At 41.5% G+C, this 16637-nt stretch overlaps 1 protein-coding gene across 11 annotated transcripts in view; it reads left to right on the top strand.

Annotated features, from left to right (window-relative positions):
* The window catches only part of CNKSR2 (connector enhancer of kinase suppressor of Ras 2), a 547735-nt gene that overhangs the window by 314509 nt on the left and 216589 nt on the right, over positions 1-16637 (top strand). For all 11 annotated transcript variants that reach the window (XM_077294613.1, XM_077294618.1, XM_077294612.1 and 8 more), the window contains one exon: positions 4928-5139. In XM_077294613.1, coding sequence (XP_077150728.1) covers positions 4928-5139 — 212 coding nt within the window. The remainder of the gene's footprint in view (positions 1-4927; positions 5140-16637) is intronic.

Genomic DNA, 16637 nt, shown 5'->3' with positions numbered 1-16637 from the left:
TGGGATGGGAGGGAGATGAGCCATGCATACAGGAGGGGGATATGAGCCATGCATATGGGATGGGAGGGAGATGAGCCATGCATACAGGAGGGGGGGAATATGAGCCTTGCATATGGGATGAGAGGGAGATGAGCCATGCATACAGGAGGGATATGAGCCATGCATATGGGATGGGAGGGAGATGAGCCATGCATACAGGAGGGGGATATGACCAATGCATACAGGGGGGATATGAGCCATGCATATGGGATGGGAGGGAGATGAGCCATGCATACAGGGGGGGATATGAGCCATGCATACAGGGGGGATATAAGCCATGCATATGGGATGGGAGGGAGATGAGCCATGCATACAGGAGGGGGAATATGAGCCATGCATATGAGATGGGAGGGAGATGAGCCATGCATACAGGATGAGGGGATATGAGCCATGCATACAGGATGGGATGGGAGGGAGATGAGCCATGCATACAGGGGGATATAAGCCATGCATATGGGATGGGAGGGAGATGAGCCATGCATACAGGAGGGGGGATATGATCAATGCATACAGGGGGGATATGATCAATGCATACAGGGTGGGATATGAGCCATGCATATGGGATGGGAGGGAGATGAGCCATGCATACAGAGGGGGATATGAGCCATCAGGGGGGAATATAAGCCATGCATATGGGATGGGAGGGAGATGAGCCATGCATACAGGAGTGGGGAATATGAGCCATGCATATGGGATGGGAGGGAGATGAGCCATGCATGCAGGACGGGGGGATATGAGCCATGCATATAGGATGGGAGGGAGATGAGCCATGCATATGGGATGGAAGGAAGATGAGCCATGCATACAGGAGGGGGATATGAGCCATGCCTACAGGATGGGGGGAGATGAGCCATACATAAAAGATGGGAGGGGGCATTATACGGTATTGAGCATCATGTGGGGTCATTATACAGTATGGAACATCATGTGTGGCCATTATACATTATGGAGCATCATGTGTGGCCATTATATAGTATTGAGCATCATGTGGGGCCATTATACAGTATTGAGCATCATGTGGGGTCATTATACAGTATGGAGCATCATGTATGGCCATTATACAGTATGGAGCATCATGTGTGGCCATTATACAGTATGGAGCATCATGTGTGGCCATTATACAGTATGGAGCATCATGTGTGCCCATTATACAGTATGGAGCATCATGTCTGGCCATTATACTGTATAGAGCATCATGTGTGGCCATTATACGGTATTGAGCATCATGTGTGGTCATTATACAGTATGGACCATCATGTGTGGCCATTATACAGTATTGAGCATCATGTGTGGCCATTATACAGTATGGAGCACTGTCTATACAAAAACCACCAGGCTTATCCTGACGCGCGTTTCTGGGGGCTGCCAGTGGAGCGGAGAGAGTCCTCTAGCCTCATACATGGGTAAGCATACTATTGCACAAACATGTGCTTTACTATTTGTTTTTCAACATGGGGTTTTGTTACCCCACATATTCCCAGAATTTGATATATGATATATACATATGCCTACTCTGGGGCCATTGGACTCTTTTTGCAACGCTGGCATACCTATGGGTTTTCCATCTAAAAACTCTCCTGTTTCATATGTGCTTTTACAGCAATTGGTATTTTATTGCATTGCATTGTTATTTATTGTCAATAAAGTTTATATGTTTTTGAACATGTGCTTTGGGATTCTGTTACTCCGGCTCTTTGTGGTATAAGTATGGAGCACTGTGTGGCTATATTTATTTGTTTATAATTATTGTTTATGAAACAGTGTGATCAGCAGTGCTAAATGGGTGTGGTTGGGACGTGGATATGGGTGTGACTAGTTGTGAAATGGGTGTGGTCAGAGGCGTGGCCGCAAACTTTATACCTCTTTCCCTTCAAAAGTTGGGAGGTATGGTACCACATTTGCCAGATCACGGCAAGTGCCGCAAATCCTATAGGGACTGAATGAGGCCAAACGCAGTGTTGCTGTAAGTGATCCGTTACGCGGCAGATGCAGAAAAACTGCCCGATCTGCTGCAAAAGGCTACTTTCACATCAGCGATTCTTGCCAAAGTCACTGCCGATAGTGTCATACTCACCAAAGGGGAGGCAGCACTAAAAGTGCCTAGGGCAGCATAAACTCTAAATACGGCCCTGCATACAGTGGACGCCCAGGTGTTTCCCTGGGATCAACTGATGGGGAAGTGTGGCCCTTATCAGGGTCACCAAACTCCCTGAGTTCTGAGTCTTGACACCAGCACCCCATTTATTGACATGTGACATGCCTGCGGCCTCTCACCGGGCTGATAGTCCACACTGCAGGCGGGATATGCATATTAGGAGCAACGCCTCCCTAGGCTGCAGTCCATCTCTTTGGAGGACAAGGGACAATAAGCAGATATATGTCCAGGACCACAACATCTCCAGCAAAACAAGTCTTTACCTATGGCCTTTGACAACCCCTCAGCGACCCCTTGGGATCTAGGACTCCCCCCAGTGGTGGCTCTGCTACCCCTCTTTTGGGGCTCAGGTTCTCACTGGGTACCTCAGTATGGGGATGCACCACCCCCTGGCTCTCTTAGGGACCTCTCGACTACCTGGCACCGTTCCACTAGGCCCACCAGTTCGTCCGCATTTCGGGAATCTCCCTGAGCAACCTGGGTCTGCATCAGCCTAGGAAGGGAGTGCATGAATATGTCCATGACAATGCCCTCAACCATCTGGGCTGGAGTGGGAGGTTCTGGCTGCAGCCATTTTTGCACAAGACGCAATAAGTCAAACATTTGGGATCGAGGCGGTTTGTTCCCACAATATGCCCAATGTTGAACCCTTTGTGCCCTGATTGACAGTCACTCATGTGCATGTCAAAATTTTAGTTTTTAATTTGGCATACTCCTGCGCATCCTATAATGCCAAATCATAATAGGCCTTCTGGGGCTAACCAGTCAAATAGGGGGGCAGCACCTCCTCCCACAGCCTCTGTAAGGAAGTCAATCTGTTGCTGATGCTGCTGTATCTGCTGTATAAGCAGATCACTGGTCTCTGTTGCCGCTGTAATTGTTGCTGGTGTTGTTGGTGCTGTTGCTCCTGTGCTTGTAGCAGATATTTAAGCAGGTCCTTCATCTTGCCCAACTTCGTACGCTGGCTTGTGGCCGTCACACATGTTCGCTGGGAATGCCGCCCGTACTTCTAACGCCACCTGTGGTAGAGCGGCTCACTCAGCTGGACACAGAGGTAGAAACAGAACACTATCTCTTTAAGAACATGCTTTGTTTATTAAAGGCAGCATAAACTAAGCTGGGAAAAATAAACATGGCCCTCTGGGCAAAACAGAAAAACAAAATGCAGTGCTTCTCCTTGCGAGGATCAACCCGCTCATGGTTAGCAATGTCCATGGTTCAGGTCCTTAACATACGACATGGACACAAACAATTTCCTGGAGTGCTTCCTCTCCAGGCACACTGAACACTGCTGCCTTTGGAAGCCAGCTACTTAAGCCCTAGACCATGTGCGATTAATCACATGATTGTGACATCACAAAGGTCCTGTCAGGACACAGTAGTGCTGGCTCTGCAGGTGGAGATAAGATGGAAATTCTCCCTCCCACTTTATGAATGTCCACATAAAACCAGCCCATATATGCAACTTTAGTTTAAACCTCACTACACTTTAGTGTGCTGAAGGAAAATACTCTGGCTTTATATCACTGACGCCATTAAGTGTAGTGACTCATATCTTCCCTCCAGTAATTTACAAGTGAGTTGTGAGTTTGTCACAGCATGTATTTTAATAAAATCTTTAGACCATTTAGTTTTGACAGTAAAATTTCCCAATGAACTTGTCTGAAATCAAGGTCTAAAGGTTATCTTTCGTCTACTGAATCAACTTCTAAGCTGATTTCTGACTAAATGAGTTGAATTAACAGATTTCACTGCTAAGGGCTTATTAAGATGTCACACAATAAAAACGGTCTAAGCTTCATCAATATTTTTTTTTTTATCAGTATTTCATCAGATTTACAGCAGAGTGTATATATGGATTTCTCCAGAGTTTGGTTAATATCATCACCTTTTTTTGGGTAGGAAAAAAAAAAGTTTTTCCAGCTTCTCCTATCAAACAGTCCATGAAAAACGGAGAGCACACTGATGGCATCTGAATGCTATCCAATTTTTTTTAATGGACCCATAGACTTACATTGGCGAGTTTGATCCAAGTTAGATCAATATCGAATAAGTCTCCGTGCTTATTTGCAGACCTCTCAAGCCATGGAAAAAAAGCAGCCATATGAACTACCCCTTAGACTGCAATAAGTATGAGTGCTATCCATGAAAAAACTCTGATGGCACTTGTACGACAAAAACTGACGTCCGAATGACCCATAACTCATTCTGCAGCATGCTATATACAGTATTATACAAAGGCTAAAGAAGGCAAACAATCCAAAATTTTAATGGAATCATATTGGAGAAATGCTAACTGGCCAAAAATGCATTTTTATATGTGTGTGTGTGTGTATATATATATATATATATATATATATATATATATATATATATATATATATATATATATATAATGAGTAAGAAAGTCTTCAAGTTATCCATGTCCTTTATGATTTTGGTAAGCAATAATTAGTATGCCGGTAGGACAGTTGTGCCATCACACTAATACATGCAATAATTTTGCTAACATAGTACATGCCCGATAGGATGCTTGGCAGGTAGCTAGAGATATAGAGATAAATATATTCTCTGCTGCCGCTGCCTCCTTGTTGTCGTTACAACCATCTAGTAAATTTGGATCGTGGGATAGAAGGGAACGAAAACTTGTTTGTTATAAAAAATTCTATTCCTTAAGCATTTCTGGAGAGCAGCTCCAAAGGTTTGTTTTCAACAAATGTTTTTTTTTTTAAGAGACGAGAAAGGCAATTTGCCATGTGAAGATGTGAGCCGTCATATAGTTGGAAAACCAGTATCAAAGGGGTCAGAGTCTCCAAACTCATTTCTGGATCAGGAGTATAGAAAACGATACAACACTGTAGAGGAAGACGCAGTCCTTTATTGCTACGAATATGACAAAGGAAGATCCAACATGCAGAGTCGCAGAGAAAGCACTCCCACTTATGGTAAGTGCTACTGCTCTATGTGTCTGATGAGAGAGTGTGTACAAGGCTTCTTTTACATCACGTTTTTGTAATCTGCTGCAGGTATAAGTTTACATTGTGTAATCAAGGGAAAATCGGATCTGTTGTGAAACCGATGCATTTTAAAAGCTGGCATGTTCTGTTTTTTGCTTTGCTTTTTTCAATATAAATGTTACATCTGTTTTTGTGTTTGTTTTTAAAAATTGATCTTTTTTTCTGTTTTTAGGGGTAGCAGATTAGGTGACTGCTTTTTGGAAATAAATGTATTATAAAACAAACACTTTCACATATGAAAGTGTGAGGCAATACTTTTGCATAAGTTTCCCATTTCAATAAAAAAAAACAGACACCTGCTATCAAATAATTCTGGTATTAAATAGTGTAGTAAGGAAATTATTTTTTTGATACAACATAACCCTTAAAATATAAGAAATCTAACCTGAATTTTGCAGGCAGATGTTTAGTTGTTGCTATAGCGTATCGTGAATTCTTAAGGTATGTGTCCACGGGCCAGATTACATCCGGATTAGCTGCAGATTGAACACTGCATACAGCCACAGCGTTCAACCTGCAGCATCCAGATGTTACAGCATAGTGGAGGGGATTTCATGAAATCCCATCTCCTCTATGCGTGCGAACACGCATCTGGCGGCCCTGTGTTTCCGGACATGCGGTGCGACTTTATAGAACACAGCATGTCTGTTTACGTTTGCTCTGTCTCCGCAAGGTAAATAACACAGTCCTATGTATTGGGTGTGACGATTCCGAACAGATCCAGAATCACCGCGAGTACAGAAGGGGGCGGCGCTTTGGGCGAAGCAGCTTTTGTGCTCCGTCCAAAGCGCCGACCATCCGGACTCGCATCCTAAAGGATAAAGCGACACATCATCTCTACATTATTTTTCATTTACATTTCTGTGTAAAAGTTTTAGGCAGGTGTGGAGAGAATGCTGCAAAGTAAGAATACGTTGAAAAATAAGTGTTAATAGTTTATATTTATCAAGTAACAATGGAAAGTGAATGAACAAAATAACCTAAATCCATTTAATACTTGGTGTGACCGCTCTTTGCCTTCAAAACTGCATAAATTCTTTTACACTTGTACAATGTCAGGAATTTTGTAGGATTGTAGTCAGATGCATGAGTGTGCAGTTATAGCAATCTGGTGATAATGATCTTGATTTTCATATGTAGGTTGAGACACTCATTAACTGAAACAGAAACAGCTGTGCAAATAGCTCAAAATAAGGTGAGGTAGCGCAAAACTCTGTTACAAAGGTGAGGTTGTACAAGACTGTTTCATATCACAGGTCACACAGATTATGTGCAAATGGTTTAAGGGACAATAGCAGTGAGTGGAAAGATAATGCTGACCAATTACAAGTAGTGTTGAGCATTCCGATACCGCAAGTATCAGGTATCGGCCGATATTTGCGGTATCGGAATTCCGATACCGAGTTCCGATATTTTTGCGATATCGGGAATCGGGATTGGGATCCATATTCATGTAAAAAATAAAGAATAAAAATAAAAAATATGGATATACTCACCCACCGACGGCCCCTGGCTTGCAGCGGTGCAACCGGCAGCCTCCGTTCCTAAGAATGCAGTGAGTGTAGGACCTGCGATGACGTCGCGGTCTTGTGATTGGTCGCGTGACCGCTCATGTGACCGCGACGTCATCGAAGGTCCTTCACTCTCTGCATTCTTAGGAACGGAGGCAGACGCTTACAGCGGTGACAGCCAGGGCTCGTCCGAGGGTGAGTATATCCATATTTTTTATTTTGATTCTTTATTTTTTACATGAATATGGATCCCAGGGCCTGAAGGAGAGTTTCCTCTCCTTCAGACCCTGGGAACCATCCAGGATCACTTCCGATATTTGTGTCCCATTGACTTGTATTGGTATCGGGTATCGGTATCGGCGATATCCGATATTTTTTGGATATCGGCCGATCCAATCCGATACCGATACTTTCAAATATCGGAAGGTATCGCTCAACACTAATTACAAGTATAAATGTATTGGTCATATTATACACGCCTTAATGCATTTTAATTAGAAGAGATTTTAGGAGGTAGTGTTGTATTGAACATAAGTTCAAGCTTCTTACACCTCTCTACAGGGATTTTTAAAAATTCTTCTTTTGAAAACTGCTCCATGTCTCTCATATTGGCAGGGTGCCTTCTTCCAACAGCAATTTTAAGATCCCTCCACAGGTATGCAATGGCATTTAGATTCAGACTCATTGCTGGCCACTTCAGAACTCTCCTTTGCTTTGTTTCCATCCATTTCTGGGTGCTTCTTAAAGTATGTCTGGGGTCATTATCCTGCTGGAAGACACGGCACTACATAGCAACCCAAAATCCTTTGGTAATCTTCAGATGACATGATGCCTTGCACACAGTCAAGGCACTTAGTGCCAGAGGCAGCATAACAACCCCACAACATCTTTGATCCTCCACCATATTTGACTGTAGGTCCTCTATTCATTTCTTTGTAGGCCTCATTCTGTTTTTTGGTAAACAGTAGAATGATGTGCTTTACCAAAAAGCTCTATCGTACTCATCTGTCAGCAAAAAAATTTCCAAGAAGGATTTTGGCTTACTCATGTACGTTTTGGCAAACTTTTTTAAGTCTCTGTATCATGAGTGGGGTTTTTCTTGGTCTCCTGCCATAGTTTTTCATTTCATTCAAATGTTGATGTATAGTTTGCACTGACACTGATGTACCCTGAGCCTGAAGGACAACTTGAAATTCTTTTAACTTGATTGGGGCTGCTTATTCACCATTCACACTATCCTGTGTTGCAACCTTTCATCAATTTTTCTCTGCTGTCAACTTCCAGGGAAATTAGCTAAAGTGCCATGGGTTGTAAACCTCTTGATCATGTTACGCACCATGCACAAAGGAACATCAAGATCTCTAGACTTGTAACCTTGAGATTATTGATATTTTTCAACAATTTTTTGGTTCTCAAGTCCTCAGACAGTTCTCTTCTCCTCTTTCTGTTCTCCATGCTTAGTATGGCGCACACAGACACAAAATGCAAAGATTGAGTCATTTTCTCCCATTTTGATCTGGTTTCAGGTGTGATTTTGTTATTGTCCACACCTGTTACTTGCTACAGGTGAGTTTGAACTAGCATCACATGCTTGAAAAAAGTTGTCATCAAGGTTACCACAGGTCACTGAGGCTGCATTCCCAGCCGGGCCCCTGAACTGCTGTGACCTTGGTGAGATCCCCGCTAGTACAGTAGTAAAGTCTCATGGATCAGCGCTGAGCTCAGAGAGTTCACCGCAGTTCACTGTGAGAAATGTCTCCTGGTGAACTTACCACTGCACCATGAGGCTTTTTCTCACTGTCTGAGCGGGGATCTGTCAGAGGTCACCACAGTTCAGCCTGGCTGGGAATGCAGCCTCAGTGACCTGCGGTAACCTCGATGACATCACCGCTAGTCACTGATGCTGTGCTTGTAGCAGCTCCATTCATCAGTGATTTTCAGCTTAGACTGTCACATCTTGGCACCGTCCAGGTTGAAAATTGTTTATCCCCAGACATGGATTACGGCATGTGACAGAACGTCGGACAGATGAGGGATTTGGTTGTTTTTTAATTTTATTCTAGGAGGCCATGGCTTCAGTTGAATTGGTGATGATGTGATGGTTTAATTTAGATTCATTAAAGGAGTCTGTGTAATTCTTTCAATTAAAGGATTGTATTCTGGCTGTGTTTATTTACGATATAGCTATAGGATTAGTAATGGATACGTGTCTTATAGACACCTCTCTGCTCCTAAGCTTTGGGCTTGATGTCACCGGAGAATACAAAAGTGACATCAGTCCCAATAATATTGCCCGGCTTGCCACAGCCACAGGGCAAGTGGAGAGAACCATGCAAAGCACCACAATTGGCGCAGTGTCGCAGTGTTTGCTGTGCTGTCATGTGCTTGGGAGGCCGAACCCAAACAGTAACATAAACTTCATGGTGAAGTCCGTGTTCAGTGTCAGGGCCCGAACAGTAGATGTTCGGTACAGACGCCGAACTTTACTGTTCAGGTTCGACCATCTCTAATTGCCATGACAGCCGGGTGTCTGCTGAAGACCTCCATACTTGTCATGACGATTCTCCCATGAAAACCAGCATTTAGATCAAAGGTTAAAGTCGTTGACCGAGTACACTATCAAATACAGTAACAAGTTTTTAAAAAATAATAAATTTCAATATAAAAAAATACAAACGTTAACATCACCCCCTTTTGCCCCATTAAAAAGAACAATTAAAAAAAATGCACACATTTGGTATCTCTGTGTTTTAGTAAAAGTCTGATTTAAAGTATAAAACAAATTAATCCGATAGGGAAACGGCGTAAAGAGAAAAAAAAAATCTAAACTTTTTTTTTGTACACCGCAACATTATAATAAATTGTTATAAGAGGCAATCAAAACATCATATCTAAATGGCATCAGTAAAAACATCAGCTCAGGGTACAATAATATAAGATTAAAAAGAATTAAGATTAAAAAGAACCCAAAACTTTACTTGTTTACTAGGCGGTGAAAAAAAAAAATGTAAAAAAAAAAAAAATGTTTCTTGTATTACCATTTTGGTAATGGTAATACAAGAAATAAAATGTACATTTTTTTTCTATTTTTTTTTTTCACCACATCAATTGCAAAATGGTTGCTACTTTCCCTGCTTCTGCTTTTATATAGGCAGAGGTATTCCTGATTGGATATGCTATAACATGTGATAACTGCAAGGCATTTTGAAGATGCCTAACTAGCTGCACCAGAAGTCATGTGAGCGTGCTCTGCCTGATGCAGTCTTCTACGATGTAATAACAGTGGCCATTTTAGTCGATTTGCACAATGCAAATCCCATATTGTTCAAATTTGCCAGGTTCAATAAATTCATAAAAATTCAAAGTGGAATCGATTTGCTCATCTTAAGTGTTTGTTTGATTAATTAAGTTTAATACTTTCGTTCGCACGTGTAAATATACAAACGGGGAAATGGTTACATGGTATTGAACCTAGTGGGCAGTCAACTAAACAGGAAGTCCTGATGTGGCCCCTCTAATGCCTCTATTTTCTATGTCCATGATGAAGGTTGATCATCAAACAGTAAAATGATCTGGAGGGACAACGTGCTTAGATGTAGGATTATGAGTTCTATTTATGCAGCTCAATTATATTTTGAGGGAGTTTTTTTTTCTATTTCCGAAGTGTTTAAAACTAGCTTGCGTGGTGTTATCATTGGCTGCACTGTATGAGAAGATTTTAATGAGTAGTGACTAAAACCACACTGTGTATTCTATGAAACCTTTTCAGATAATTCATTCAAAGAACAAAATAAATCGATGTGGTCTTTCTATGTGGGTTTTTTTTTTTTTTTTGCTGTTCTCCAGACTGGTAGATGAATATATTTACCGTATGTAGTTCGATGCCATTAAGTAAAATAAATGTTATTGAGGAGAAAGCTCTTAAATGCGATAAACACTGCATCATGTCCTCAATATATGTATCATCTGCTACTCTCAAACTCCCTACAGGGAGATGTATTGAAGAGTGCCAGTCATTAGATCTGCAGTGTTTTTGTGACAACCCTTAGGGGTGCTACAATGGCGGCCTAGAGCTGTTGTCACTTTTAGTCTTTGGACTGTTTCTCAGTGGAACCATTCCGCAGTTGAGAGATGATTTTTCTTTCAATCACACACCGCAAAAAGAAACAGATGTGAATGCTGCATATGAGGAGTAATAATTAAACATAAAATCAGTCCATGGGCTTTATTGCACCCTGGTAAGCGATATGTCACCATTAAATCTCGTCTTTCCTCCAATGATTGTAAAACTAAGAAAAATGATGTCTCTACTTAAAAATCACAAAACACATCAATGGAAATAATTCATTGACTTGTGTGAAAATATTTGTATCACTACTTAGATGACCATTTCATTGATGTTGTGCTCAAAGTATTTAAATAGAAATTATTTGGGGGTTACGGTGTGTTTTATAGAGATCTGTTGTGAACATTGTGTTGTAAAGAGTAATGTATTTCCTGTTCTAAATTAATAGAGACTATATTAAGGAATATTAAAATGTCACCAACAGTTGCTTCTCACAAAATTAGAATATCATCAAAAAGTTAATTTATTTCGGTTCTTCAATACAAAAAGTGAAACTCGTATATTATATAGAGTCATTACAGAGTGATCTATTTCAAGTGTCATCACTAGAGAAATGCCAAACATGTGGGCGCTAAATATTATTTAGGCACACTGGGGCACAGAAGGGAGGGGGACATTTGGATTTGGGAGCGGAGAATTTGCTGAATCTCTTTTGGCGAGTGAGGAGCCATTTCGCTTTTCCAGAGACTTTGTGCTACCAGTAACGTGGAAGCCCCATATATTTCAATTAACAGATGACAGATCTAAGTGAGGACTTGCTTTTTTTGCGGTTTCCATCTAAATCTCTGAGTGACATGATTCAGATGAGGAGCGGAGGACATTGCCAGGTGCCTGCAGGTTGAGACCTGCAGAGGAAAGGACTCTGTTAAAATTTATTTGTTTTGTTTTTCCGTTAAGCCAAGATCTGTTTTTGTTTTGTAAACCCTGCCTTGGTGTATGCTGACTTCAATAAACCAGTGTGAAAGTAGCCTTAGCTGCTTCCTCAGGTAGACACAGGAACACTTTGGTGGTGACCTGCTAAACCACTAAAGTGTTCCTGTGTCTACCTGAGGAAGCAGCTAAGGCTACTTTCACACTAGTCTGTCGGTACGGGCAGTTGCAAACCGTCGGCCCGACGTACCGACGGACAGTGTGTTAATGTAGCACAACGTGGGCAGCGGATGCAGTTTTACAACGCATCCGCTGCCCATTGTGAGTTCCGGGGAGGAGGGGGCGGAGTTTTGCCCTCGCATGCGCGGTCGAAAATGGCGGACCCGATGCACAAAAAAACGTTACATGGAACGTTTTTTTGTGCCGACAGACCGCCAAATACGTCGCAATGCGGCGCTAATACATGTCTATGGAGAAAAAACGCATCCTGCGGGCAACTTTGCAGGATGCGTTTTTTCTACAAAACGACGCATTGCGACGGACGTCACCCGACGCTAGTGTGAAAGTAGCCGCTGGTCAACCCCTCACAATCGGGTTTTCATGTTTGTCAGCTGTCACACACTAAAATATGCTTTTTATTGCGAAAACTAGTTTTTGCATCACTACATTTTGAGAGCTATAATTTTTCCATATTTAGGCCCACAGAGTTGTTTGAAGGCTTGTTTTTTGCGGGATGAGCTGACATTTTTATTGGTACTATTGTCGGGCACATGACATTTTTTGATCGCTTGCTATTACGATTTTTGGAAGCCAGAATGAACCTTTAGGAATTGCTTTTTTTTTTTTTTCTTTTTTAATACCGTTCCGCATGTGGTAAAATTGGTAAGGCAGCTTTATTCTTCCGGTCAGTACGATTACAGCGATACCTCATTTATATCATTTTTTTTATGTTTTGGTGCTTTTACACTATAAAAACTATTTTATAGAAAAAAATAATTATTTTTGCATCTCTTTATTCTGAGAGCTATAACTTGTATAATTTGTCTGCTGATGGAGCTGTATGGCATTTTTTTTTTTTGCGGGACAAGATGACGCTTTCAGCTGTACTATTTTTATTTACATCTGTCTTTTTGATCGCGTTTTATTGCACTTTTTGTTCAGTGGTATGATGATAAAGCATTGTTTTGTGCTTAGTTTTTTTTATTTTTTATGGTGTTCACTGAAGGGGTTAACTAGTGGGACTGTTTTATAGAAAGCATTGTTACTGATGCGGCGCTACCAAATATGTGTACTTTTATTGTTTTTTTATTTATATAAATAAACTAGCTGTACTACCCGGCTTCGCCCGGGTTAATGACTGCTGTTAGCAAAATAGAATGTGTTAACAAAAATTTATTCTGCACACAAAAACCACAAAACAAATAGATAGAAATGTAATTATTAAAAGGCAAAAACTAAGCTAATAGAAGAATTTCACAACATATATTAGCTTTGTTATACTGAGAATGTCTTTGTTGCCTATATTAACCAATCAGAGCTCAGGTTAATTAACTGTAGCAAAATAGAAGCTGAGCTGTGATTGGTTGCTATTGGCAGCCTGATAAATCCCCAGCCAACAGGAAGCCCACCCCCTGGCAGTATATATTAGCTCACACATACACATAATAGACAGGTCATGTGACTGACAGCTGCCGGATTCCTATATGGTACATTTGTTGCTCTTGTAGTTTGTCTGCTTATTAATCAGATTTTTATTTTTGAAGGATAATACCAGACTTGTGTGTGTTTTAGGGCGAGTTTCGTGTGTCAAGTTGTGTGTGTTGAGTTGCGTGTGGCGACATGCATGTAGCGACTTTTGTGAGATGAGTTTTGGGTGGCGACATGCGTGTAGCAACTTTTTGTGTGTGGAGTTGCGACAGGTTAGTGTAGCAAGTTGTGTGCAGCAAGTTTTGCACGTGGCGAGTTTTATGTGTGGTGCCTTTTGAGTATGTGCAAGTTTTGTGTGAGGCAACTTTTGCATGTGTTGCAACTTTTGTGCATGTGGCAATTTTTCTGCGTGTGGCAATTTTTCTGCGTGTGCAAGTTTTGCGTGTGGTGATTTTTCCATGAGGTGAGTTTTGCGCGTGGCGAGTTTTGAGCGGCGACTTTTGTGTTTCTACTTTTATGTGGCGAGGTTGGTGTATGTGTGGTGAAATGTGCGCTGAGGGTGGTATATGTGTTCGAGCACGTGGTAGTGTGTGGCGCATTTTGTGTGTGTGTTCATATCCCTGTGTGTGGTGATTATCCCATGTTGGGGCCCCACCTTAGCAACTGTACAGTATATACTCTTTGGCGCCATCGCTCTCATTCTTTAAGTCCCCCTTGTTCACATCTGGCAGCTGTTAATTTGCCTCCAACACTTTTCCTTTCATTTTTTCCCCATTATGTAGATAGGGGCAAAATTGTTTGGTGAATTGGAAAGCGCGGGGTTAAAATTTCACCTCACAACATAGCTTTGACGCTCTCAGGGTCCAGACGTGTGACTGTGCAAAATTTTGTGCCTGTAGCTGCGACGCCTCCAACACTTTTCCTTTCACTTTTTCCCCATTATGTAGATAGGGGCAAAATTGTTTGGTGAATTGGAAAGCGCGGGGTTAAAATTTCACCTCACAACATAGCCTATGACGCTCTCGGGGTCCAGACGTGTGACTCTGCAAAATTTTGTGGCTGTAGCTGCGACGGTTCAGATGCCAATCCCGGACATACATACATACATACACACACACATACACACATTCAGCTTTATATATTAGATGTACTTATTGGTAAAAATTTTATTTGGGGATTTTTTTAAAAATATATTTTTATACATTATAATATATTTTTTTTAACTTTACTACATTGTCCCAGTATGGGACATCACTATATAATGTCAGATCGCTGATCTGACACTTTGCACAGGAGAGTGTCAGATCCGGATCTGACAGGCAATGAAGGAGGCATGCCAGCACCTGCTCTCAGCTGGCACTCACAAGCCACCTCCCTGCAGGACCCGGAAGGACACCGCGGCCATCTTGGTGCCGGGAGTCTCCATGGAGACCATCGGAATAACTCCATCGCATCGTGTTGTTCTGAGGGAAGCTCGCATGGAGCCCCTCCCTGCGCGATGCTTCTCTATGCCGCTGTCACTACTGACAGTGGCATCAGAGGGGTTAAATGCCCACTATCAGTGGTAGCACCGATCATTTGCGCATCTATTCCTGTCTGTTCTATTGTCATATATTGTATAAACATAGCTCCTAATGTCTCAGTACCGCTCTCTTTGAGCTAAAGTGTTTTTGCACTTTACAGGGGTTTTCCCATGAACAAAGTACATTTTAATTAATAGATCTTGGTATACAAATAAGTTCCACAATTGGATGTGTTAAAAAAATAATGTTCCTGTGCTGAGATAATCTTCTAAACGTGCCCCTGCTGTGTACTGTGTAATGTCTGTCTGACCTTACAGGGTGGGTAGCAATAGAGAGTATACAGACATTACAGCACGGGATCACAGCTGATTCTTTTTGTGAGGCAAAACATTTCATTGCCTTTTTTAAACAATGTTTTACCTCAAAGAAAAAAATCAGCTGTGATCCCGTTCTTTCCTGTCTGTATACTTTTTTGCTTCCTTCCCTGCCCAGGAGCTATGGTTTGATCAGTCCATGTTCCTGCACTGTCAGACACAGCAATTACACAGCACACAGCAGGGGCACATGTATAAGATTATCTCAGCACAGGAACATTTTATATAAACACATCCAATTGTGGAAATTCTTATTATTATTAAAAGATCTATCGACTAAAATGTTGATTAAAATAAATTTTGTTTATGGGAAAACCCATAAGTCAATATAATTCTGCAGTGTAGAACAAAGCTATAAACCATTTATCATGTAATGGTTTCTTTTGTTGACATCACTTGCAAAAATGGGCACGAGTTCCATTGATCAGTCCAATGTAATATAGAAAAACATGCAAAGATGTCCTTACCTCCTTCCTGGTAACATTTTACACAATGTCTCTAGTCCTTACTGTTCGTTTTCACAGATGGTATTTATCCTTTCTATAACGGTCGAGTTTTCCAAAAGAACACACAGCCTCTCATCATTTTAGTGACTATTTTGTCTGCTCGGGTTTTGCTCTGAAACTGTAACTTGGTTAGAAATCAAGACCTTTGTCTTTGAAATGAGAATCGTCCTCATGTTCTCGACGAACACAATAACATTGTGTAAAAACCTGTGCACATTTTAGCAGCTGTTGTGCTATTTCTTAAAAAAGTGGTTCCCTTTAAATATAGGGTACTCCTGAGCGAAAATGTCCACCTGCTTGTATGTACAATTCACATGCAGACCTAGGTGCTGCCATGGCTACAGACTACAGACAAGCCCTGTGTAGTCTGACCCTGCATTTACAGAACGTGTTACTTCACATTACCTGCTCGCTCTACTATTAGCAGGTTATGTACAATAAGTGGGAAATTGAAGAAAACAAACAAGACTGTTAAGTAACCTCTATACACGATGTTAAGAGAACATATCAAGACACTTAAAGGGGTTTTCCTCCCATGAAGAAAGTACATTTTAATCAATAGTTCTTGGACTAATAATAAGTTCCACAATTGGATGTACCGGTATTTAAAAGAAGAAAATTTCCGGTGCTGAGATAGTCGTATAAATGTGCCCCTGCTATGTACTGTGTAGTGGCCGTGTCTGACCGTGCAGGAACAATGTCTGAATATACCATATTTTTGGTTTAATAAGATGCACTTTTTTCCTCCAAATTTGACTCGAAAGCTCAATCTACGCATGTGCTGCCCTCGGTGTCCATTTTCCCAAAGACCATCACAGGGCTCACCACCGACATTTTCTGATAGCACAGGGACCGCAGCCTCGCAGCAC

The sequence above is a fragment of the Ranitomeya variabilis genome, chromosome 3 (genome assembly GCF_051348905.1).
Source record: "Ranitomeya variabilis isolate aRanVar5 chromosome 3, aRanVar5.hap1, whole genome shotgun sequence".
In the NCBI taxonomy this organism is placed as follows: Eukaryota; Metazoa; Chordata; class Amphibia; order Anura; family Dendrobatidae; genus Ranitomeya; species Ranitomeya variabilis.
The sequence above is the reverse complement of the archived record's forward strand: the minus strand, read 5'-3'. Positions and strand labels throughout refer to the sequence as shown.